The sequence below is a fragment of the Equus przewalskii genome, chromosome 1 (assembly GCF_037783145.1).
Source record: "Equus przewalskii isolate Varuska chromosome 1, EquPr2, whole genome shotgun sequence".
In the NCBI taxonomy this organism is placed as follows: domain Eukaryota; kingdom Metazoa; phylum Chordata; class Mammalia; order Perissodactyla; family Equidae; genus Equus; species Equus przewalskii.
The window spans coordinates 77183820-77211178 of record NC_091831.1 but is presented as its reverse complement, the minus strand read 5'-3'; the positions used below and the strand labels follow the sequence as shown (position 1 = coordinate 77211178).

Sequence of the window (27359 nt, the reverse complement as noted above, 5' to 3'; positions counted from 1 at the left end):
CCTATTAGAGGCATCTGGGTGCAGTGCATGGAAACTACTATCTTTGCAACTCTTCTGCAAAACAAAAATTATTTTAATAAAGCTACAGAAGAAAAAAATACAGGTAATGGACCCTGAAATTTAAATGTTATTAAAAAGGACTCAGACGTAATTGAAGTTCATTGCCAGACGGTGATAAATGGTTACCGCTAGGTAATGAAGTGGCCCAGTCAAACAAACAAACAAGAAACCTCAGAACAACAGAAACAGTAAATCAACCTTCGGGGTCCCCTTCTCACTTTTGGTAGTGATGTGCAAGAGTAATTCACCTCCTTTGGGTCCATGTGACAGTTTTCAAAATATAGACTATTTCTGATCACTATTTGAACTCTGAGCAAAGGTATTATATGAAAAACTTCCTAAAAGCTTCACAGGAATGATTATGGCCTAGCTCATGGCTTTAAAAATAAACTAAAACCTATTACCTGAGCATTATGAACTTTATAGGGAAGCTGGCTCAGCATCTTGCAAGCCTGTTTCCTCGGGAATAAGCAGATGCAAAGCACAAAAAGAGGCTAACGGCTCCTCTTCTTTGTGCAGAACCTTTGCTTCCTCCCCACGTGGCTCCTTATGACTTAGCGGGTGGTATTCATAGATACTAGCTGCCTTCATTCTGCCTTATTCCAATCATAGTGCACATTTCTGACAATACTAGTTTCTAGAAAAGAAAGTATCTTTTTAAAATACATTGTTTTATTTCCACAATTGCTTAACATATTTTATTAAAAGAGCCATACAATTTAGCTAAAAAATTTATTAAAGGGAACAACATATAGTAAAATACTTAAGGCACGTGAAGTAGTTTTGGCATTAATTGCAAGAAAAAGAAATACAAATTACCCCAGTAAATTTCAGAATCTATTAGTCCAAATAGTTTTTAAAAATGTTTCCATAGCACCGACAACTCATCTCAGATAAGGCACAAACGTCATGACTCGGTGTCCCCATGCTTAAGCAGCTGCTGTCTGGTATATTCCCAAATCAGCAGGGCTCCACTCACATGGACGTTAAGTGAGCGGATGATACCCTGCTGAGGAATTTCCACACAAACATCCAATTGCTGGATCAGATTTGCTGGAATTCCTTCACGTTCATTTCTGATGAAGAAAAACGGGAGAAGAAAGGTGAGTTTTCCTGTACCAAACAATATTTTTCTCAAATACTCTGAATGTTACTGGAAGAGACAGAGTAACAAAATGAAACAAGTCTCTGGTACTAGGAAAATAAATAAGTGTAACAAAAAGATTTATGAGTCAATTCTGTGTTCACCTGACCATCCCAAACAAGTGAAATTAAATGAAAACTAGGGGGGCTTTCCACAAACATTACAAATCAGAGGTCAAATGCAGGTGTAATATCAGGAGTCCAGGGAAACTGTGAAATTTCTGAAACATTTTCTAGACTGAGACTCAAGAGAATTTTCTTACCCCAACAGGAGGAGAGATTTCTCAGGAAAGCAGTACTGGGTTAGGTCTAAACTTTTGGCAGTTTGTTCCACACCAATGATGGTATAACCTTCTGCTTTTTTCTGTTGCAGATAATCGATTAACTGAGGTGGTTTTACCTTAATATGAGTTTAAAAAGAGCAGAATATTAAATCATTCACTTATAGCCCTGCTTGGAGTCAAATCAGAGTTTTAAAAATTTTTTATGAAACTCAGCTTGTTAAAAGTCTTTTTAAAAGGACAGAATTATATGCTATAAAAAAGAACTCCCCTAACATCATATAAATTTATAAAAAGTATTCCTAAATCAAGAGTGAGTTGCAACAGGATACACTTTACTGAAAAGAATTCTACATTATTGATGATTTCTAAAAAGACAACAATGTGAAAGATAACAAAAGGAAGAGAAGTGGGCTGTATTTTACTTTAAATATTATTTTCAACTATTAAATGCTGGAGTACTATAAATTACTGCGAAGGACTAATACAGAAAATAGAGTACTGCAAAGGATTTCAGTAAATAAAAATTTTAACAATAAATAACTTTCCACCCACCTCCACCAAAGGAAGCCATTGTTCTGCGGAAACACTGAGGTGCTGAAACTGTTTGTCTTTGACACAGTGAAGACTGCCAACAACGAGCACCAAGGCCCCAAATACCTCACAGGTCCGGCACAGTCCTATACAGAACAAGCTGAAATTACTGTTTGCAGCAGAATACTAAGCTCATCATGTCCCATATGTTCCTCTGAAGCTCCCCAAGAGGGTTACATGTGGAAAGGACAGCCAAAAATGGTATTGGATTGATTAAACATCTTCAGGATCAAAAGATTTTACGCAATTCTCTAGAAAACTGCAATATTACCTCCTAAGTTGGTTGGTTTATCAATGAGTGAGGCCACTACAATCAGTCTACTAATTGACTTTCCAAGTTTGGCAGCACGATCCTGAAATGCGAGCTCCAGGTCCAAATCTGGAACATTGTTTTTCCATGGGATGATCTTCTTCTGAACATCAGTCCACTCAGACTGGTCGTCTGCCTCACCTGAATTAAAACCTGGGAAGGAAAAAGAAAATATTCCCACATGTATAAATTTCCCTATTTATTTAATTGCACACACACACATATTTTTAAGAGTTTAAAATGATAGTTTAGAATGAGATTCATTAAAGAACTTTACTTCAATTCAGACACAATTGCCATTTTCAAGAGTAATTTTAAATTTTCAAATTCAACTCTACTATCCAGTATACCTTTCATGAAAATATAAGATGCATATTTTTTTACATTTTAGCACGTCCAAAATTGGGAAGCATCTTAGAATCCATAGGGTATCATAGTTTGGTAGCATTTTTTCTTAGTGGTTCATAAAATAACACTGTGTCTTACAAACTATTGTTAGTATTGGATTGGAATTATCTGTAGAAATATTATTTTCCTGAAAAAATAGAAATAGTCTTTATTTTAAATTATTTTACAAGTACTTGGGAGAACTTCTCTAAAATGAAGGATACTCTCTGAAGCAACTGTCTTCTAACTACCCTGATGGGCACACAGAATGGTATTGACCAGTCTCCCTGCAGTGTTTTGATCTCTAGTACAGGACTGAGACTCTCCTTCCAGGCTCTTCCTCAGCTCTGCCCCGCTCCAAACTTGACTGAGCAATCAAGGAGCACTTAGCTTCCTGGGGATGGAGGAGACATGCAAATAACCCTAATGCAGTACTCTAGTGAGGGGATGCTCCCACAGAAAGGAGTTATTAACGTCTGGGGACGGAGGGCAAAGAGTAAGACCCAGAAGGCTCAAGGGAAGGGAAGTAACAGTTTGCAAAGCAGAGTGTGTGGGAAGGGCAGTGCAGACTGTAGACACAGCATGTGCACATGCACGGGATGTGGAAGGAAATGGCTCGGGCAGCAGCAGGACTGGCGTTGTGCACAGCATGCAATGGATGGAGGGTGATGGCTCAGATAAGATCACAAGGACTTTGTATATAATGATAAAGAATTATTCTAGAGATGGGAGCCATTAAAGGGTTTTAAGAATGGGGATAACAGTACTGGTTTTGTGTTTTAGAAAAATCCCTCCTAAAAGTGACATGGGGATTAAGTTGGGGCTGGAAAACCATGTAGAGGCTTTTGCACTAGTCCAGGCAAAGATAAAGACAGTCTAAATTAAGTCAGTGCAAGAGGGGCTAACCAGGAGAAGCCAGATTTGGGAGGCAGAATCACCAAGATCTGGTATTGGATGGGTGTGGCAAGAGACAGAACAGGGAAAGGATGACTTCTATGATGACGGAGTGACGCCATTAATAGAAAGGGTACATCGAGGAGCCTAGTTTGGACAGACAGGCAAATTCAATTTGGATATGTTGAGTTTAAAGAATGTCCAGTACTCTCAGGAAAGAGGCTAGGCAGAGACAAAGATTCGAAAGTTACAGTTCTATAGGTGGTTGTCTCAAGTTGTGGAAATTAATAAAAAGGTTCAGGGAGAGCTTGCAGCACAGAAAACCAGGCCAATGAAAACATTTGGAGGATACTAACATTTAAGTCTCAGCACAAAACCCTATTGCAATATCCCTCTCTTTACCAAAAATAAACAAACTAAATAGACCTCTCCAGCTTTGTCCCCATCCAGGTAACACCTCATTCCTCTGCTCTACTCTGCGGCAGAACTCCAATCAGTTGTCTCTACACCTTTCCTCCCTCCCAGTCTCTGCTCAGCCCACCCCCGTCAGGCTGTTTCCACAACACTGATGAAACAGCTCTGTCCCCATCTTTTGTCCCCAAATCTTCACATTTGCTGTTCTCTGTTTTGGGAAAGCTCTTCCCCCAGATCACTGCTTGCCTTGCTCTCACTTCACTTAGGTCTCTGCTCAATGTCAACTCCTTAGAAAGCTCTTTTTAAGCCTTTGTCTCTCTCTTCACTCTGTTTTTTTTTTTTTTGCACAGTACTTTTTACTAACTGACATTATATTACATATCTGCTTAGGGCTGTCTCCCCTGTAGGAATGTAAGCGCCATGAGGACAGGGACTTTGTCTTATATCTACTGCATAAGATGCAGTCAATAAATCTCTTGTTGAATGAATAAATAAATTTAAGGTGATATGTCTTAAAATGCATTAGTGAACCACCTAGAGTGTTTGATAAAAATGTTCTTTTTCAGAACTCTCTTCCAGACATACTGAATTAAAATCTCAGGGCAGAACCCGAGTTGTCCAAGGAATTCTTGAAAACATTAAAATTTTGGAGAACTACAAATATAAAGGACAAGTAGGGGAGCTCATAAAGGAGAGTGAGGAGTCGGATTGAGGAGGAAAATCAGGACAGCAAGAAACTAGCAAATAAAGGCTACACAAAGGTCAGGGATGATAAGAGAAGAGCTTCTATTTAGGTTTTGTAATGAAGGAGACAAAGAAAATTTCTGATTTTCTGCAAGAAGTTTCAATGGTAGTTATGGGTTAGCAAAGAGTCAGAACGAGGACAAAATGTGAGTGACAGAAATGATGAGACTGTAGACTACTAATACACAACTATTAACATTAGTTGTGATTTCTAAAATGGGTGGGAGACTTGATGCTTGGCTTCCTTAGGGCAGCAGGACTGTGAAGGGAGGGAGGAGGAGCGGGGAAGAGGAGTGAGCAACAGAAGGAAATGCGCGTCCTAAAGAAACCCAAAGGGAAGAAGTAGATGTAAAAAAAGGTGAAGGCACAGGAGAAAGATGGTAACAGATGACATGATGTCCAACCAGACAGAGAAGGGACTAGAATCAAGAGCTCTGTTTTATCCCTAAATGAGACAAGAAATTTCATAATTTAGCCCTTTTTGAAAGCTATATTTTTACAGAAATATATTGTGGAAGAGCAGTGAATATTAATTAACAATAGTATTTCAAAGAAAAGAGAAGCCACTAGCTTTATATAATAAAGTATATCAGGCTGTTTTTGGCTTTCTATAGCAAAGCTAACTTTCAGCTGAAAGTACTAGTCAAAGTTTTACCACCTTTTTTCACTGGCTTTTCTCTAAGTGGAGGAGCAGAGCTCACCACGTCAATGAAAAGTCAACTACCTGTCCTAAGTAACTTAAATCAATAAGCCTAACCGAGTCAACAAGGGAACCAGAGCGATTCTCTTTACCTCTGTCCTGCTGAGCCCAGTCCCCTGGTTCTAGGTCACAAAGTTGAGTGGAAGAAAGGTACCACTGAAATCCTGCATCTAAAGGAATGTCAGTGAAGCTGGTAAATTTACCAATGGCAATCCACTCATCTTCAACAAGGCCTGAAAGGCGTGGAAGGATGTAAAATATGGTCTGAAAAGAAAATTGCAAAGTCTTAATTTTTTGCCCTTAAAGATAACAAAGCAATACATGATAACATGTTTAAAGTACAACTTATTGTTACTAATGTATTCTCCCAAACTATCATATCTGATCAAATTACACACTTTCATTTACGTCTTGTAGCAATTTTCTAGATGTATTTCTCATTTTCTAAGAAATGAGGGGATTAATTTAGGAAATCCTGGAGATCAGGCAGATCTTCTACTTTGGTATTCGTAACTGCATGTAATAAACCTCCGTGCTCTTAACAAAAGCAGAAAGTGTTTTGGAATTAATCAGCATTAATGTTGGAGAACATTTGGATAAATGCCATTTATTGATAACCACTACCTTCATAAGCAATCAAGTTCAAGCTCTTCTGATGCCAAATCTCTACTCCCACTAACATTAGACAAATGTAGAATCTAAATTTGGCCTTGACTATATATTAGCTGTGCGATGTTAGACAAGCCATTTAGCCTTTCTTGGCTTCAACTTCCTCATTTTTAAAATGTGGATAAAATCAGGTTACAACAGCATAGGAAAGTGTTTTGTAAATGGCACAGCGTGACACAACTGTAAATTGTAATTATTTAGTTATTACATCAACAATCCTCATTTCTTTTTCTTACCTACTAAAAGAAAACTGAGAACCAGACTATCATCAAAGGTGAAAAGGCACATAAGAAGCAGAAGGACAAGCAACAGGCAACTTAAAAATGAAATAAATTTACAACAATGTGCAAGTCTTCATAAAAGTTTTTAGAATAAATATGATTTTCTTCATGCTAGCAACATTTGTGGAACTTTAAACTGCATAATGATTGCAACTAAATATTTATTAAGGAGGTACTAAATACAGCTTCAAATACATAGAGAGACAGGGTTCTTGCAAGCCATTATTTTATTTACACTGATGGTTATGACTCCTATCATTAATGGAGAGTAAGATATATAAATACGTGAGAGTGAGGCAGTCGCAGGCAGGATGAGGGAAAGAGGGAAGCAAGGGACTTACTCCTGCTGGAGACTGAATAGAAAGGCTGGTTAGCACTAGAGAGTTATTAAAGGTCCTTCAGAAAGATGGCAAACAAAGCATTCTGGGCACTAAAGAACACAGAACAGAGCATGTTAAAATCCTAAATAATATTTGCAACGAAGCAACAGAAAGCACACATTATTGTTCTATGATGAATATCTCACAATATATATATATTTTTTAAAAAGTTAGCTTATTAGTAATCAAAAAAAACTGCTTATGCACAGTAGCTAAATTTACTGATACTTCCAAGTTCTCTAGAGGAAAAGTCCTGGGTCAAAGGTTTTAAATTCAAAGCCAAAACATTATAATTATAGTTGAAAAAGGGAAAAAGTAATATGATCTATACAAATTTTAATTTACATATTAAGTTAATTAACTTACATGCTAATTGTAATAAATATGTTTATGGTTCTTAAAATTATGTAAACACAGTTACAATCATGAGGTGGTGTGTCATTTGCTATACAATTTTAGTCACCCAGAACCTAAAAAATGCAATTAACGAAAGAGATCTTTTTTTTTTCATTAACAATCGGCTTCATTACGACAAAATCTCACCTGCACCAATGTTCTCACTCATTTCCTTTTACTGTCAGAACAGATTTCTGTTTAGAGTTAAATACTCCCCCTTCCAGTGTTTACAAGCAGACACTGCCTGAGAAACAGAAAGTGAAAATGACTAGCCAATTTTCACTGCCTAAGAGGGACATGCAAGCAAGTCATCTGCATACGGGACAACATTAAACTCAGAACTTTACAATGTTAAGGTGAAGTTCGCAAGCAAGGGGAAAAAATTAACCTAATCATAACCCTTCCACAACTATGGCAGAAAGGAAGCATGAGGGTGAAAGACACAGTACAGAATTTACAAACGATGTTCTCTGCTCACCTCCAGACAATAATCCTTAAGAGGGTGAAATGTTGCAAAAAAGAAATGCTCTTGGATGCGTTGCCAATTCTTCTTGGCATTCCTAAGGATTAAAGATACAGAATGAGGTACAAACAAGTGCAACAATTCTGGTAAGGGGGGGAAATCAATTAGATATCTTAAAGAGGTGCTGCAGAATTTAGAATGAATGAACATTCTGTGAATTTTATCCTAAGATTTATACACCCATATCTCCAAGATCAACATACTTTAAACACTGGCTGTAAATCCGACCTTTTCAAATGAAACTCAAAGACAGACACAGAAATTAAATAACTCTCTCAAAGTCATACAACAATGATCAACAAGAATGAAACCCAGCTCTCCGCACTTAAAGGATGGGATCAATCTAGCGGAGCGTGCAGAGCCTGAGCTCCATCAAACGTGACGGGAGGCAGAGATGGTCGTCAACTGGCAGTGATGGGAAGACCTCATAGGAACAGCCTGCCAGAGACACAGCTTGAACCCTTGGGGGAAAAGAATCTAAAAGAGAACTACATAAGTCTCTGGCAGCAAATGCTTTTTTTTTTTTTTCCAGGAGAGAAAACCATTACATAAATCACTTTTTCTACTCTCAAGATTCACAACACATAGCCAAACTGTTCCAACTTCCATAACCAAACAAATTTAATATGAGCAGGCTTTAAATTCTTAACACATTTGTCAAGTTTAAAAAGACAAAAGAGGTAGGGATAAAAATCATACAATGTGACCAGCAGGTTTCAGTTTAAATTCATGACCCACAACCCAAAAGCTGAGTAGCAATTTCAAGCTATTTTCCTGGCAAGATGGCTCTCCTGTTATGGCCAGTGTATCCTCTTCACACCCCAAACTTCCCAGCTGTCTTCTCACCTCTCTCACCATCAGCAGATGGCCGTGCCTCACACGTCACTGGGGTGAGAAACAGAAGACTCAGATGACAGATCTTCCATCTCCTGCCACCTCCTTATGCACCTGTCCTCTTTCCCTTCCCTTTCAAGAGATTCTCTTCCAAGGACAATACCCCACTATGTGCTCAAGATCCCAGTCCCTTGGATTTTCCTCCACCTCCCCCCTTCTGAGTCTTCCCCTCTTCTCTCTTCTGGCCTTTCCTTCAGCCTATTCAAAACTGCTTTATGTCTAATCTTAAAAAACAAAAACCTTACTAAAGTCTCCATGAGCAGGGGACTCAGCAACTCAATGGAACAGAAGGTAGCTGTTAAAAGATCACCCATTTAGGAGATATCACCTTTGGTAGAGACGAGAGGAAAGAAGAGAGGAGAGGAGACTGTCTTGTTTTTATTGGATACCTTTCTGCACTGTTCAGTTTCCTAACCACGAATTCCTATTTAAAAACAACTAATGTGGGGGCTGGCCCGGTGGCCAAGTGGTTAAGTTCGCGCGCTCCACTTTGATGGCCTGGAGTTCGCCAGTTCGGATCCTAAGCGCAGACCTACACACCACTCGTCAAGCCAAGCTGTCGCGGCGCCCCACAAAGAAGAACTGGAAAGATTTACAACTAGGATTTATACCTATGCACTGGGGCTTTGGGGGGAAAAAAAAAACTGATGTTACCAAAAATACTATAAAAGCCCTCTTTGACAGCACATCCACCATTAACTATTCTTCCCACCCCACTTTACAGAGAAGTCTTTAGAGAGAATTATTTGCACAACTTGGCTGTGTTTTATCTTCCTCATTGCCCATTTTTTAATAATTAAAGATATGAAATATTTTAAATATTCAAGTAAAGAAAATAACAGACACCAATGAACTTATCACCTGGATTTCACAAACATAAATATACTGTCCCATCCACTCTTCAACCCATTTTAATGGGTTTCTACTCCACCAACTATGGCACTGAAATTGCTCTTGCTAAATCCAGTGGGTGCTTTTAGGCTCTTGCTTTCCTTACCTCAAACCTGTACATTTCTCTATCCCTCTACTAATCTCAAGAGAATCTGACTCACCATTTTCCTCCCATTCGCTCTTACGGGCCTCTGATCTGCTCTTCACACTTTTAAAAATGCAAAAGCAAACAGGTGATGACATTCTGGAGTCTAAACTCTTCACTGGCTTCACAATTCTTGAAATAGAAACTGGCTTCCGCCCGGCTCGGCCTGGCCGTCGCGTCTCAGCCGCTGCTGCGCGCCGTCCTCATGCGCTGCTCCTCTGTCAGACCTGCCTTCTGCAGCGCTCTGAGCATATCAGCACATCTCCCCCTCTGCGCTTTTCCAAACACGGTCTCTTTTGCCCAGAAATCATTTTCCTCCACTCTTCATTTGCCTGATTCCTATTCATTCTTTAAATTGTAATTTAGACACTACATTACTCACAAAAGCCTTCTCTAAACCACCCGGACTAAACAGTCTGTTTCTCTCATCACACTCTTCACTCTTCCACTAGAGTACTCACCGTGATTTAAATCTCTTTTTATTCATATGGTTATTTATTTGATGTCCATCTGCACCTGACAGTGAGCTCCACGATGCTGGAAACTTCCTCTATCTGGCCTGCAGCTGGTCCCCAGCACTAGCCTTACCTGCCACAAAGCTGACTCTTAGTAGGTGTGCATTCAAAGCAGAGATGGCTTACCACCCAGGGGTCCTTATTTTTCTTAGTTATATCTCCTAGCTGCTACTAGGACTTTTAAAAGAATAAGTTATTTCTTAAAAGGGTGTTTTATTGCTTAGTGAAAAATATGAGCTGAGCCAATTGTTTTTAGAAATCAAAATACAGCTACCAAGAATCTTGAATAGCATCACCAACCAACTAAAACATGTCAACACCAAACAATAAATCATGATTTGCTCATAGAGAACACAATAAACTGACCCACAAATGCCTGTCTGCATGTTAAAAATTAGGTCAATTTCCTCAGACTTCCTTCTGCTACGGACAGGCTAAAAGTCCTGGGATTAACTGTAAGCTATGGCCCCTGGTTACTTATCTCCAGCTGTCAAACACAAGGAGCACACTGCACAGAGGCAGGAGTGCGTTCTGTTAATATGGTTTCATTAAATTGTACATTCAAGTATGATTAGGAAAAACTTCTGCAGTTTGAGTTGGCTTTCTACATGATAACACAAGTGTTATCCTGAAAAATATTTACGTCCACATCTACTCACGTAAATAAACTCAGCCAAATATTCACCAAATACAAGAAACGATAAATATACGCATACCCACACACCATGAAGAAACGAGACTTTCATGATCACTTGAAAAAGATCAAAGATTCTAGTTGCTGGGATACACCTGGAAAGTCAGGAATTCTAGACAACGCTGTGGTGAATTACTAATTGTAGTGACTAGGCTCTTGGCACCAGCATCTGAGGCAGTTTTCCAGGACACAGCACTGTGTACGACATGCCAGAGGCATTCACCAGCTCGCTCTGCTCCCTTGTCCCTCATCTATGACCCATCCTATCTCCCCACCTAACTCTTGCCTCCTTCTATTCTCTCTTCCCTTTTCTCTCTCATGTAACTATATTTTAGTATTTACATTTGCTGAATTAAATATCTTTCTCCTGAGCCCCCAAAACCTCCTTTACCTACTTAGTCACACAAATTCCTCTTTTAACAAAGGTATCAAAAGTTAAGGTAGGGAGCAGGGTCATAAGGCAGTTTTTGGCCACAGAAGTAGCTCAGGCCCAGCACCACATCAAGCTTCGTAACGGCTCATAAACAGTCTTATCTGTACCATGTGCTAACTTGATGGTCAAGGCAAAGACCCTACATGTTATTGGTTTTCCACACACTGTTTCATATGCCTAATATGCTGCTTCCAACCTTTATCTGTTTGTTTATGTAAATTAGTGAGTGTTTTTGAGCCTCTGAAGAAAAGCTTTTTATGTTGATATTGCCTGGGTCTCTGAAATTTATAAAACTCCCAGCCTTCCAGGATGGTGACAATCTATGATGATAATGACAAAGTAAAACAACAACAACTTAGGGATGAGGCAGTACATTCGGATACCAGGAGGTGCTGAGGATACTTCTGCTGCTTTTGTGGGTCACCTTCAACCAGCGATGGGTGTGGGAGAAAGGGGGCCTCACAAAATCTGGGCCATGCCCCACTCCCCACCTCTATCCACAGCAGCAGTGTTCTATCTGTTTGATATTGAGCTTCTGTATAGGATTTTGTTTGAGGAATAGAGTTCTCTTAGGAAAGAAAAAGAAAAAAGCTTCCAGCTTTAACTAGTACAACTGAGGCATTAGGAGTATGTCTTTAAAGTCAGATCATGCTGTTTCTCACCAGCTCCTTGACAACAAGGGTGACGGCATTTGGCTATACCGAAGAGAAACATCTAACAGGATGGAAAAGATTATTTATAAAATAAATATTTTTTATAATCAAGGATGAAAAAGCAGTGAAAGGTCAAGATGGAGCTGGCTACAATGAGAAGTGTATTAAACTGTACATCAAACAGTGAACTGCTTAAACTTGGCCTTCCGGGCTCTATGGGCTCCAGCATGACGGAAGATGAGACGCTAATAAAACTGGGGCGCCTTCGACATCTTCTCTGTGCGCTCTAGTGGAAGTACAGTGGAGGGTCCAAGGTTTACTCACCCTGCGCCGTGCATGTTTTCCACTTGATTCAGACTGGATTCAATAACAGAAGTGAGAGCATCAAATTCTTCAACATGCATCATTTTACACATGTTCCAGATTTTCTTAAGAGCAACTAATGCATACAGTCGAATACTAAAATTGTGATTGAAACACCACTGCAGTACGATAATAAGGGCTTGCTTCAGAATTAGTTTCTGAAAAGAAAGGGGAAAATTCTTCAAATGTAAACATGGACCATTTTACCCTTGACTGTATAAACAAAAACAGGGTATACAAATGATAAAAAGACTACACAGTAAATCTTATTTCACTGGTTTTGCATTAGCACAGTGGCTTCTCATTTATCCTTCTCAGATAAATCAGGTACACTGGCATTAGAAATTTCCTTAAGGGCCAGCCCGGTGGCGCAGTGGTTAAGTGCGCATGTTCCACTTCTTGGCGGCCCAGGGTTCGACGGTTCGGATCTCGGGTGAGGACATGGCAGCGCTTGGCACGCCATGCTGTGGTAGGTGTCCCACATAGAAAGCAGAGGAAGATGGGCACGGATATTAGCTCAGGGCCAGTCTTCCTCAGCAAAAAGAGGAGGATTGGCAGCAGTTAGGTCAGGGTTAATCTTCCTCAAAAAAAAAAAGAAAGAAAAGAAATTTCCTCAAGAAAGAAAATATTCTCCCAGCTCTTTGGCTTCATTTCTAATGCTGCAGTACATTTTTTCCCCATGCTCCAGTGCCTAGGTTAACTTGGACAGAGTGCTTTCGTGCTCACCAATATACAACCAGAATGTTTTGGAAACAGCCTCCATCACTTATCACGTTACCTTCGGTTGAAAAAGTTAGAAATATTCTTTAAGAGCCCCACTTTTGGTGAACTTGGAAGTGCTTCTAAAGCAAAGCACCTCATAAAGTGCTGTCTTTGATTCTGAACTACTGTTTTCCCTAATGGTGATCTTGGACCCACATAGCAGTGAGTGGTGGCAGGAAAATTAAGAAATGGGGAGAAAAGTAGTAAAACAGTTTAAACTTCCCTGTAGTCTTTTCCTGTGAACTCACAGACTGTTCCATCTTCATAGCCTGGAGATTTCATGCAATGATCGTCCCTGTTTTTTAAAACCACACAGTCTAACAACTGTTGAAAGGCAAAGGAAGTGACATATATCAACGTGGAAACCAGATAGACTCAAACTTTTAATAAAACATCAGGAGCTACCTTGATGCTCCCACAAAATGGGTCATCTGTAAATAAATGTTCACTGGGCTGCCAAGAGTCCTACTGTTGGTTTCTCTGACTGATTAAAAACAACCTTATTTACAGAAGTGTTTACCAATACGTCAGTATGGTTAACAGCTCACTTCAATTTCCCAAAGCTTCTCTGAGAAGGACAAAATATAAATAACTCTCTTTATCTCATTCCTTTATTCAACATGTCATCGACATTTATCAAAGGTCACTGTATGGCCAGCTGTACAAGGATGCTATTGGGAGATAAATAAATATATACACACACACAAATGTATAACATACATACTACCAGCCTACATGATGAACGTTAACAAATACTGTCCGTTACTGGGGCACGGTAAAGTGAAGTGACTAGTCAGGGAAGGCCCAGCTAAAAAGGTGACATGGGGGAAGAGCAGTTTTTAAGAAGAGGCACAAAGAAGGCTGATAGCATATTAGATGTATATCTAAGAAAAATCAGTAAATGAAATGTATGGAAGAGCAAATATATTTACTTGGCTACAAGGAAGATCAAAGAGAAATGTCATAGGTAGCACAGGAAAATGGCAACCTCTGAATGATACACGATTAAGTATTTAGTTCTAATCTGGAAGTTGAAAACCAGGCAGGTTAACCAAGGCAACCAAAATATCATTGGAAAGTAATTTAAAAATTTTTAAAAAGAGAATGTGAATAATTAACTACCAATATTCTATAGTCCTTTATGACCTTATGAAGCACATGTGATAATATCTAAACATATACTACCTACACCATTAATTATGTACTACAGTGCTATGCATAGCATTTTATGTATGTTGTTTTTAATGTGTACACCTCAACAAGGTAGGTTTTATCATCCCCCATTTACATATTAGATAACTAACGTGAAGAAGAGGCAAACCTGAATAGTATTAGTGAAAGGATGGTCACCCCAAACATGACCTGCCCCAAACACGACTCTTGATTTTTCCCCAAAACCTACGTGGGGCCTGACTGCCCCTGTGCCCCATCCCTTACTCTGTGCCAATCGCTCTGACCTCCTTTGGAACGACAAGGCCGTTCTCACCTAGGCCTGCATTGCTGATCCCTCCGCCTGGAAAGTCCCCTGACCCTCACGTGGCTTGCTCACCCACTTCTTTCAGGTACTTGTTAGAACCAGCTCCTTGGAAAGGTCTCCCCTGAACCCACTTTCTGAAATAGCTGTCCCACCCCAGGCACCCAACCTCTAGCCCCTTATCCTGCTTTCTTTTTCTTCAAAGCCTGTGTCAATAATCTTTATTTATTGTCTCTCTCCCCCACCAGAATGAAGGTACTTTGTTCTGTTCACTGCAGAATCCACAGGGCCTAGAATAACATATGCAGAGACATAAGATGCACAGAACAGATGTTAAAGTGAGGGAGAACGAGGGAGGGAGGCAAAAACTCAAAATGACTTCTTCCAAAATACCTTAGCCAACAGATGGCTTGTGGCCAACTAAATTCACTGCACATCCCATCTCTATGGTCTTTGCTCATTATCCAAACGTAAACTCCACCGGTTCTCTCCTTTCTCTTCTAGCCTTCTCCGGAAAGAATATCTGCTTCCTCTCGTCTGACCTGATGTCACGCTGCTCTCCCTTCCCTTCTAAATCTTTCCAACTGTACCTTTCAGAGCTCTCATCGCACGGGAAGTTCTTTAACCTCTCCCTAAGCTTTCGTTCCCAGCTTCCTAAGCCAGCAGAGGGTCTGGAGCCTTTTCAGTAGTCGGTGTGACTTCCAGACCATTACATCCCCACCATCACGTAAAAAACCATGACCTGCCTTTCTGTGCCCTAGTCATACCCTAGACCTTGTCATAAAACCTCTGTTCTTTTTTCTAAAATCTTAAAATCAGGTATTCCAATTTCTGACCCAAAGCATTTATCTACAGTCTATCTTCTGGTTACCCCACCTCTTTCCCTTGTGTACCCCTCATGTATCACTGCAGTGGAATTCATCAGTCACAACCTCCGTGTTGCTAAACACTATGGATTAAGCCCTTATCTTTCCCGACCTCTCCAGGGCACTCGACTCTCTTGGCAAAGGTCTCTTCCTACGACGTGAGAACACCACGTAAGGTTGTCCTCCCACCCTCTTGCTGTTCCTTCTTGATCTCTTCTTCTCCTATCCCTTACCTGCCGGTGTTCCCCTGGGTTCTGTCCTTGGCTTCCTTATTTTATTAGGCTGCATACACTCTGTGAGTGACCTCATTCATTCCCATGGCTTCCATCCATTCAAAGTTCCCAAGCTTGTGGACCACAGCTGCTTTTCTTCTTTTTTTTTTTTTTTGGTGAGGATGATTGGCCCTGAGCTAACTTCTGTGCCAAACTTCCTCTATTTTGTATGTGGGACACTGCCACAGCACAGCTTGACAAGTAGTGTGTAGGTCTGTGCCTGGGACGTGAACCCATGAACCCTGGGCCGCCAAAGAGGAGCACACTAACTTAACCACTATGCCACTGGGCCGGCTCCTGCTTTTCTTCTTTTAACTGAAATTGTTACTGAGATAACTGTAGACTCATGTGCAGCTTTAAGAAATAATACAGAGATCCCTGTGCCCCTTGTACACTTTGTCCAGTTTCCCCAAAGGCAACATCTGGCAAATTTTAGCACAATATTAAACCAGGATGTTGACACTGATTCAATCCACTGATATAATCCTGATTCCCCACTTTTACTTGTACTTGTGTGTGTGTGTGTGTGGGGGGGGGGGGGGTTGTATTAAGTCTTATACAATTTTATCACACTTGTAGGTTCACAGATCTATCCACCATCACAGTCAAGACACTGAACAGTCCCAAGGCCTAAGGATCCTTCCTGTTGTCCTTCCATGACCACACCCACCTCCTTCCTATGCTCCTCTCCCCCATGGCCAGTTTTTGTATTACTGGCACAGTATTTTGAAAAATATCTGAATTTTAGTCTGTCAGAGTTTAGCTGCAGAAACAGAACCTGGGTAGTCAGGCAGAAATGGATCTTCATTACAGAATCACTGGAAATGCTAAAGGAACAGACTCTCAGCTCTCAGTTGAGCTGTCAGGAGCTACACCACTGAACCAGGCTACCCTGCCTCTCTTCTATGACCAAGCAACCTCAATCAGGAAGCTTCAGCTGCTGCCGCAAGATCCTGCACCATGTCAGGCCTACCATAATTCATAGCAGCAAAGCGACACGTTGCATCCTGCTTCTGAGTGTTCACGAAGCTAAACACTGGGACCTCGGCTAACAGCACCTCAGAAAAAACAAGCACCTCCATGACTTGACTTGTCAGCAGAGGCTCACTTCTGCCTTCCAAATCCTGTGCAAATGCACTTTACCTGAAGCCCTAGGTGCAAGAATGCTTTAAAAATAGAGGTTTTAGTTTGCTGGGCTTTGCAGCCCAAGGCTCACTAGAGAGAGGGTGTGATGAAGGCTGAACACAGCTCCAGCGTATCTTCCCAGCAGTACTAGAGCTCCCCAGGTCACCTCCCTCCCACCACGCCCTCTGGGGTACACCAACTGGCAGCACTCACTGATGCCATGAGCCTGGCCCCTTAAGACACTGAGTTGTGATTCCTAAAATGAGGACAACTCCTGAATCGTATTTCCTATCAGACCTCCTTCCTGAGCTCCAGACCTCTATACCCAACTGCTCCCTCACAAGTCCATGTGGATATCACACAGGTAACAAATTCAAAATTCTATCCTTAGTCATCATCACCTCCCCCAGTCTGTTCCTTTTCCTATGTTCCCTAATTCAGTGCCCCAAGGCACCCCAACCCTGGCGGCCCAAGTCACTTTCCTGTTTTGCATCTGTCCCATCTAATCCATCACCAAGTCCTGGTGTTTCTCTCTACCGCGTACCTGTCATATCTCCCTGCCACCGCACAGGGCAGGTCACCATGAAAGCACTCGCAAATCACCACAACAGGTTCCTAACTGGTCTACCCATTTCCAGTTTTGCTCCTAGATGACCAGTTCTACACACTGCATTCACAATACACAGATCTGATTGTGTCACGTTTCCGCTTAAAGTTCCACAGCATCATCCCAATGCCCCTTGGATAAAGTCCAAATTCCTCATACACTGAGCACTTACTGTATGTCACACACCATCGTTGAGCGTGGAAAAGTGGAGTTTTAAAAATATTAAATCACTTGACCAAGTTTATGCACGAAGTAAGAGGTAAAGCCAAGATTTGAACCCAGGTCTGTTTGGCTCTAAGGCTCATTCTCCCAAGCACTGTGCGAACCTCCTTGACATGCTTTACAAAGACCCGTCATGAGATGGACCCCGCTCTCGCTCCAGACTCACACTCTGTTCTCCACCTCCAACCAAACTAATGTCTTCTGCATCCGTGATGGTGCCAAGCATCCTTCCACTCAGCCTGCTAACTCTTCCCCATTGTGTAGGTCTTTGTACTGAACTGGAAGTCTTCCCTGCAGACCCAAGACTGAGAGGTCTCTGCTAGGTGCTCCCACAACCTCTGCACTTCCCCCACCAGAGCACACATCACGTTTGTCAGCACGCTCCTCTAGACAGATCTGTGTCTTGCTTTCCCCTGTATCTCCATAGCCTAGTGTAATGCTTAGTAACAGTAAGCACTAAAAAATATTTTGAATGAATGAAATGGAAGCCTTGATCCCAAACTCTGACAGGTATAAAGAAGGACCAAAGATGATTCAGAGAGGAGAGAAACTAACATTCCATGAGTACCTGATACTTCGGTGTTATTTAATCCTTACAATAATCTTTTGAAGTAGGCAGTGTTATGTCCACTTTATATAACGGGAAAACTGAAGGAATAAAGTCCAATGCCCTGCCCTGGGCTACAGGGCCCAAGCTTCCCCTTTGAATTTCTCACCACACCTCTACAGCCTTAATCCTTAGTGCATGCTTTATTTAGATGTCCTTAGTTTCTGCTAACGCCCTTTTCCTGTTCTGGGATCCCACTCAGGATACCACGTTACATTTAGGTGTCGGTCCCCCTAGCCTCCTCTGGGCTGGGACAGTTTCTCAAACTTTGTGTTTGATGACCTGGACAGCTTTGAGGAGCAGTGGTCAGGTATTTTGTAGAATGTCCCTCAGCTGGGATTCGGGTGATGTTTTTCTCATGATTAGACTGGGGTTGTGGTGTTCTGGGAGGAGACTGCAGAAGTAAAGAGTCATTTCCATCACATCAGGTCAAGGGTACATAGTATCAATATGACATCGCTATCACCACTTTCCCCACTGTAAAGTTACTCTTTCCCCCTTTCGAAACTCTACTCTTTGGAAGGATGTCCCACACTTAAGGAGTGAGGGGTTATGCTCCCTCTCCTTGAGGGTGGAGTATCTATACAAATCATTTGCAATTCTTCCCAGGAGATTTGTCATCTCTCCCATTTATTTATTCAATCATGTGTTTATATCATTATGGACACATGGATATTTATTTTATACTTTGGGTTGCAATTCACTATTACTTTATTTATTTCGTTGCTCAAATTGTTTCAGCTTTAGCCATTGGGAGCTCTTTCAGTTGGCGCTTGTGTCCCTTTGCATACCCATCCCACATCAGAGTGTGTGTGTGTGTAGAGCATTTCCTTACTTTCTGATATTACAAGATGCTCCAGACTTAGCTTGTATATTTTCTGCCCCAGTCCTAGAATGATCCATTTCTCCACAGAGCCCTGGTTCTTTGCATTAGAGAATGATATTAGAGATCTGGGAGCTAGGTATATAGTACTTGTAAGTGAAAAAAAAAATCCATTATAATTTTCAACAAGAAATACAATTCTTCTGTGAATTGTACATGAAATCTGTGGTATTACCTGTGATCATCTGCCTGGCCAAGATTGGGGTACAGCACCTGTTAGTTCTTGAACAACGCTGACACTTACATCAGTGTAACAAGTTCTGCTGCTGAATAATAGGAATACTACTGCACTGTATTTGCTGACAAGGTTTGTATACACTCACAAGCTGACAGGGCAATACATGACTGAGCACAGTTCAGAAAGGGATTTTTCCCCGTTTCCTTTTAATTTCCATAGAACATTTAGTGCTCTCACCTCTGTCCTGTTTGACAGTTTTGAATCTTATCTATTTAACACATCTCATATACAGGTTAAGTACCAAAGCACAGTAATCCTCGCTTAATCTGGCGTTTCACTTCCCACAGTCCAAAAATATTAAATGGAAAATTCCAGAAATAAACAATTCCTAAGTTTTAAATTGCACACCATTCTGAATAGCATGATAAAATCTTGCTGTGTCCTGCCCAGGACGTGAATCATCCCTTTGTCCAGCAGATCCCGCAGTATATGCTCCCCGCCCATGAGTCACTTCGTCGCTGTCTCAGTGATCAGATCGACTGTCGTGGTATCGCAGTGCTTGTGTTCAAGCCACTCTTATTTCACCTAATAACGACGCCAAAGTGTAAGAATAGTGACGCTGGCAATTTGGATATGCCAAAGAGAAGCCACAAAGTGCTTCCTTTAAGTGAAAATGTGAAAATTCTCAGCTTAATAAGGAAAGAAAAAAAATTGTATGCTGACGTTGCTAAGATTTATGGTAACTTTTGTTATAATTGTTCTATTTTATTATTAGTTGTTGTTAATCTCTTACTGTGCCTAATTTATAAATTAAACTTTGTCATGAGTATGTATGTATAGGAAAAAACATAATACATACAGGGTTTGGTATGATCCCGGTTTCAGGGATCCATGGGAGGTCTCGGAACATGTCTCCCAAGGTAGGGAAGAGGGGTGACTACTATAACACACTTTGATGAGAAAGAGAAGTCTTAAAGGACTGTTTCCAAGAAGTCTCTGAACAAAAACACATTTATCAAGTAACAATGGAGTTTACAAATTGGAAATGAAGAGAGTAACAAAGTAAACCAGTTTGGTCTTTACTTAGGTAACTCAGTTTACATTTTTTTCCCCCAGAAGATGCTGAAATTGAGATTATTCTATCCCACTAATCAGCATTCCTTTATCTGGATGTTTTGAAAATAAAAAACAAACCTAAATTGTGTAATAAACAGCAAGTACAATACAGGCTTAATGAAAAAAACATGTTATTTATACCAGCTCTAACAAGAACATCTTCTAAGACGAATTCATTTTCAAAATTTGTCTAAACTGTTGAGCCGTTTCGTCCACTTTGCAATGGTACAGTTTCCTGTCTATCTTACCTTTGTGGAGAGATTGTAGGCAAATCTCTTGCCTGCACACATTTAAAATAGAAAGATAACATTTGCTGTTATCTGATGCTAGAGCTTTCTTGATCTTACCAGAGGGTGTTAGCACAAGTTTTCACATAACTTTAACTAACACACTGCCATCTGGCTGACAGACACTGGAAGGCACCATCAATTTTAAGATACTGTCGTGATTTTAGAGGTTAAATGTGGTGGGGAGAAAGGTCTATCTAAGGACTGATGCAATAGGTTAACTACCAAATTTGATTGTTACCACTATTTAAAGACAAAAACACAGAAAATTTCTAGGAAAACTTTTTTCTTCCTATATTTTTATTTCACTCTCAACACTAAACAACACTTCTTATTTCCTATATTAGGTCTTCTCCTAGAGTTTACAACATATCAGTACGTTCTTCTCTGCAGATTCAATAAGACAGAAGCTTGCTCTAAATCTTACTGACAGGTTTTCCTAAATGCTTCACAGTTGCCATAGTGAGTAACCAGAATTAGCTAAGATCTCTACTTATCTGTGTGGTAAACCACCAGCGAAATTTCTCTAAACCTGAGAAAGAACTGCCCTTCACAGTCCAGATGATGACAGTCATTTCATATCAACCTTCAATCACCCATAGCTTTTAATACTTCAACCATAAGTTTCTTCGCACGAGCATTTGTTGAATAACTATGGCAGTCAAGGAAGAGTTAAATGCAATCAGGGAAGTCCTATTTAAATAATCTTATGGAAATGCTTGTATAAAATCAAGAATCATATCACTAAACATTGCTCATTAATTAGTCTACAGATTCAGCACGTACTCAGCCACACCCCAGTGTGTCCATGTGCAAGTGGGTAATATCCTACAGTGTACTTGTGTCTGAGTAGGTGTGCACATTGCGGGGGTAGTGGAAGAAAATGTAAAAAAATACAAGGGGTACTCTACATCTTAAAAAAATTAGTACAAATATCTAAAATTCTATCTTGACAGTCAAGTTCAAACTCTTCTTTTTTTTTGTTTTTGAAGAAGATTAGCCCTGAGCTAACCACTGCCAATCTTCCTCTTTTTGCCGAGGAAGACTGGCCCTGAGCTAACATCCATGCCCATCTTCCTCCACTTTATACACGGGATGCCTACCACAGCATGGCTTTTGCCAAGCAGGGCCATGTCCGCACCCAGGATCCGAACCGGTGAACCCCGGGCCGCCGAGAAGCAGAATGCGTGAACTTAACCACTGTGCAACCAGGCCGGCCCCTAAACTCTTCTTACAGACGATCTAAACTCACCTTTTCTGGAATATTTTGAGTAATAATGTCCAAATGAGACAAAACTGATAAAAATGTACAAATGCTAGTTTTAAGGTTTTCTTCACCCTGAAAAAAAATCAGATAAAACAGTCACTCAGGGCTTACTGTGAGCCTGGGTACGTGCAAGGCACAGTGCTGGACACTGTGGGGCCCAGGATGTGAAGTAGACATGGCCTGGGTGGGGATATGGGATTAAAAGCAAAGAAAGGAAAGGAAATTTCCTAGAGCCAAATGCCAACATGCACTACAGTCAGCAGACACTTACAAAGTACTAAGTTAATTGTAAAGCAAGTGGCAGAGCCAAGGGCACACCCGCTCCAAAAAAGGTGAGGGCTCTAGGATGGAGATGACTGGAGTAGAGAAGGGGAGAGCACAGGGGAAAAATGAGTAAGACAAACAAAGACACAGAGGCAAAGGCAGTAAGACATGAAGAGACCGGCATGGCAGGGGAGTGGCAGAGACAAGGCTCAAAATTTCAGTGGGACCGTGTGGACCACTTTAAAAAGCCATGACTAGCCATGTAAGAGTGTTAAACTGGAATTTAGAAACCTTCCTACTAATAGTGATTTGGAATAACACGTTATTTTTGTGATAATAAACTGATGGGTGCTAGATAGAATGGAAAGAGACAACAGACACTACAGTTCAGTAACTGCTCCAAAAGGCAAATCAGATGATTAGTTCCTTATATAACCAGTAGTTGCTGAGTCTCCTATTTGCCAGGTACTGGGCTGGAAACAGGGCTAATAGAAACAGATAAGGTCCTGCCTTCATGGAGCTTAGAGTCTAGTGGGGAGCAAAGACATAATCAAATCAGACAATAAATTAAAATTCCAATTATAACAAGTACTATTTATGTGCTATGAAAATCCATAAGGGGATCCAAACTACTCAGGGAGGTAACTTCCTTTAAGAAATGACACAAATGACAAGTGAACTGAGATCTGAAGAAAGAGAAGCAGTTACGTAGATGAAGAGGAGAAAGAAGACCATTTCAGGTGGAGGGCACGGCTTGTGCAATAGCCTGAGAGCAAAAGGACTTGTGATGAGCACAAAAGGTCAGAAAAGGTCAGGTGGTATGCAGTCACACCAGTGGTACCCAACAAACCAAGCTTCCCGGGATCCAGGCCCTAATGCAGGCCCCTCCCACACTGGGAGGCTTGGTCGTGCCATCTACTTTGGCCAGTAGGTAAAAGAGGCTGGGTAAGCACATACACATGGAGACGTATCCTCCTGGAATGCTCACTCTTGGAACCCTGAGCCACCAAGGAAAGACATCCAGCTACCCTGCTGGAGACATGCAGAGAGAACAATGCCCGGCCACCACAGCTGTTCCCACTGCTGCAGCTGAGTGACGAATGTGAGTGAAGAAGCCATTTGAAGTCCCACCCCCAGTGGACCCACATGAACTGCCCAGCCAGGCCCAGTCAACCCAGAATCATGAAAACTAATAAAACGTAGTTCACATCACTGGGCTCTGGAGTGTTCTAGCAATAGAAAACTGAGACAATCAGTATGACTAAAGTGCAGAAGTGGGAATGTGGTACACAGGGACTGGAGAGGGAAGAAGGCATAAGATCACATGAGACCTGCAGGCCACTCTGAAGACTTCTGGTCTTCATTCTGACAGCAACGTTTCAAGCAAGTGGATAACCTGATCAAATTTTTTATTTTGAAAGACCTGCTCTGGCTTCCGTGTGGGGAAGAGACTGAAAGGGAGGCAAGGAACAATGTAGGTGGCTCAGTAAGGGAAGCACTGCAATGGCTGACAGTAGCTTGGACCAAGATATAACAGTAGGGATAGAAGGCAGATAACTGAGAAATAGTTAGGAGGTAAGATCAACAGGATCTGGTCACGAATCAGACATGGAACACGAAAAGTGTTAAGATTTCTGGTGTGTGCAACTGTATAGATGGCGGTGCTGTCCACAATAGGAAGGAGATCAAGTCTGGGGAAAAGATAAGGCACTTGGTGTTAGACATCCAAGTTTTAGATGATTTACAAACATTCAAGGAGAATATCTAGAGTGGCGGTTAGCAAACTCTGTAAAGGACCAAATAATAAATAATAATACGTCTGCTGCCACATAGTCTCTGCTGCTCAACTCTGTCATTTCAGCACGCACCCATAGACAGACAATACGTAGATAAATGGGCGTGGCCGTGTCCCAGTAAAACTTTGCCAGGCTGAATTTGGCTGTAGTTTACCAACCCCTGATTTAGCACTTAGGAGAAGATGTCTGGAATACAAACATAAATTACTGAGTCATTCACATCAGACAACAAGTGAATACATGACTTAGGACAAAACTGACTATAAAACAAGGAGAAATTAAGGAAAAAAGTCCTAGCCTTGGGAAGCACTGACATGCTTCTCAAGAAAAGAAAGCTGGGTAGAGAGGGAAAAGCCTGGAAAGGACACAGACAAGAGGGAACAGAGGGGCAGGAAGACCAGGAAAGCATGTCACTGAACCAAGAACTAAGTCGTCGTCAGCAGCATGGATGGAGCTGGGAGAAGAAGAGGAGGCTGAAAACTGACTCTGGAAATAGTGTCTTCTGAGAAGTGACTGAGCTGGAGCTGGTCTACTGAATTGAAGGGTGGGCGGGGAGGATGTGGAAAAAAAATGGAACAATGGAACACAGACGCCTCTTTCAGGAAGTCTGACTATGACAAAGTAGTGAGATAGGGTGATTATAGGAGAGGGATGAGAAGTTCAGTATAAACATCCATAAACGATGAGACTTGAGCACATTTAAAAGCCAATGGAAACCATTTGGTTAAGAAGAAGAGATTGAGTATAGGAGAAAGACTGATAGCAAAAGGTGCCTAGGAAGGCAGAAAGGAGGAACCCAAGGGCACACAGAAGAATTATCTTGAACAGAAGATTCAGGTCCTTTACGGTAAAAGGAAGGAAGAAGTCTGGGATGGATAGGGAGGTAAGTAGATTTGTACGACCGCTGGTGAGAAGATAAAGGTATTCCTTTTATTTTCTCTAAAAAGTAAAAGTTAAGGTCATCTGTTTCCAATAAAGGAAAAAAAGAGTGTAGTGGATATTTGCCTTTTTTTGGATATCTATCCTGAATCCTCTTCCAAGTTTAGGGAATGCTCCCACCTCACAGGTCTTGTGGGAAGCTGAAAATGTCAGATATTCATTTTCCCCGCCTCCTTGCAGCTAAAGAGAAGGCACCTGACCTGGGTTGAGAACTCGTATCCCACAGAGGTGGAGCGCATCACCACGCAGGTGGCAGAAGCAGCTGGCGGACAGCCGCCTCCAGCTACAGCGCTGCTGCGACGGCCCCACACGTCCAGTGGAGTGAAGCAAGGGCCCCAGTGGACCAGGCCTCTGGCTGCGGTTCTGGAAACCGTGGAGCCCCCCTTGTTCCTGCCTCTTTTCCAAGCGGGATTCTGTGGTTTTCTGGGCATTCTGTAAGCTAGCGAACTCCCTCCTCTCCACTGCCTGTTTTAAGTCCCTTTTTCACTCAACCGGCAAAAGTTATTTTATTTGATTACAATAAAAAACCCTGATTGGTGTCCACAGGAAAAGATTTGAAGAGAATATACCAAATCTGAAAGCTCTTTATGAAAAGTGAGAGACTGAGCTAAGTAGAAAACCTTAACAGACCTGCCAGCATTCCAGAGGATACTTGAGTCAGGAAGTCTCCGAAGACACCAGAGCCAACCTGTCTTCTGTGAGAACTTCTCAGGCAGTGCTGACCCACGAGAGAGCAGACAAAATGAACCAGGCTAATGGAGCCACAGATCTGAGAAGCAATTCAAGGAAAAATGACGGAATTTTTTCTTAATTACATGGACATGAAGAGGAGAACGAAGAGGCAGAAGAGGAACCTTGGAATAGTGAGAAAAAGAAAGTGGCTTTTGAAATTAAACAGACATCTGAATTAAAGCTTTGTCATTTCTTAGTCGTGTGATGAGTTCCCTAAGCTCTCTGAACTTCAGTTTCTTCAGAAGTAAAGTGCAAGAACTCCAACCTATCTTTCAGGATGATTGTGAGGATGACATTGCTACCGCTTATTGTGACGGCCAGGTTTCCAGCTAGGAGACTGGAGAATGAAGGACAACAGAAAGGGGAGCCAATTTTAGGGACAGGTACTACCATCGACTTAGTTTTATACAGGATGAAATTTGAAGTGATCATGTGAGCATACCTAGGAGGTGGCCGGAGAGGCAGTGAACCAGCAGAAACAGGGTTTACAAAGCAAAGAGGCATAGAAAGAGAAGCAGAAGGGTTAAATAAGGATTCTTAAGACAAAACCAAGCATAAGGGTTGGGAGAAAGAAAGGAAAGACAAGAAAGAAACAGAGATGTAATCGGCTTAAGAGGAAGGGAGCTATGACGTACACGGCAGCATACTAACAGCTGTAGAGAGCAACAACCACTGTGAAGGAGAAGGAAGACGAAGACAAGGAAAACGAAGACAGGCTGTCTGTAGCTGCAGATGGAGTCCTCAATGTGTGATTTCTGAAAATGCGGTGGGCCACAGCGGTTTAATAGAACAAGAGAGGAAGGCAAGGATCACTCATGCTCAAAGTTTAACAGTAAAGATGACACTAGGACGATGGCCAGATGGAGGAAAAGTGAAGAGAATAAGACTGAAGAATTCAGAGTCAAGTCCCAGAAGGAAATACAAACAAGGACACAGGAATAGATGTGAAAAAGAGAACAGATATTTCTTCCCCTGAAATAGAAAGGAAGAAACAGAAAGATACTTTGAGGAAGGCATCCTCATTTCACACAAGGTAGACGGCAAGGTCATTCATTAAGAAAGGGAAGGGAGAATTTGGGAACCAACAGAGCTGATGTTTACAAACAATCTGTCATTTGTCAAGAAGCCTGCAACTGTAAACTCTACCACTAATCTCAGTATCAATTCCTTAAAAATTATTTTTAAGATGTAAAAAAGGTTGGGGAGGGGCAGTGAGGGGTATGCACGAGGGTACAGAGGAAATAAGAACAGAAATGAATTGATATTTGTTTTCAGCTGGGTAATAAGGGTTCCCTTCTAGTCTCTCTACTTTGGTTATGTTTGAAATGTCCCCACTAAAAAATTCTTTAACATGTGAGGAATGCATTTAATTCCTCATTCTTATTTCTAAGATCAAACAAAGATATCGCCTGGTAAATAAGAATATAGAAGGCACCTATTTCTCTTACTTCTTAATAACAAAAGCCTTTTCCACCTTTATTTTGTTGGAATAGAAGAGCTCTCAAATAAAAACTTTGATATACTCAAGATAAATGCCAGGGATTTCTGTCTCCTAAATTAATTCAAATCTTGCAAAACACAACTTAGGATGTCAATAC

General features: G+C 41.2%; 1 protein-coding gene across 9 annotated transcripts in view; it reads right to left on the bottom strand.

Annotated features, from left to right (window-relative positions):
• Positions 1-778: 778 nt before the first annotated feature.
• The window catches only part of TARBP1 (TAR (HIV-1) RNA binding protein 1), an 84475-nt gene continuing 57894 nt past the window's right edge, over positions 779-27359 (bottom strand). For 3 of the 9 annotated variants that reach the window (XM_070614658.1, XM_070614668.1, XM_070614662.1), the window contains 8 exons: positions 22016-22102; positions 12326-12522; positions 7732-7813; positions 5620-5791; positions 2350-2541; positions 2040-2164; positions 1467-1603; positions 779-1136 (listed from right to left, as the gene is read on the bottom strand). In XM_070614658.1, the coding sequence (XP_070470759.1) occupies positions 968-1136; positions 1467-1603; positions 2040-2164; positions 2350-2541; positions 5620-5791; positions 7732-7813; positions 12326-12522; positions 22016-22102 (1161 nt within the window). In that variant the 3' untranslated portion in view covers positions 779-967. Of the gene's footprint in view, positions 1137-1466; positions 1604-2039; positions 2165-2349; positions 2542-5619; positions 5792-6818; positions 6908-7400; positions 7498-7731; positions 7814-12325; positions 13451-22015; positions 22103-27359 lie in introns of all 9 variants that reach the window. The other 6 variants (XR_011538690.1, XR_011538687.1, XR_011538686.1 and 3 more) reach the window with 5 other exon arrangements.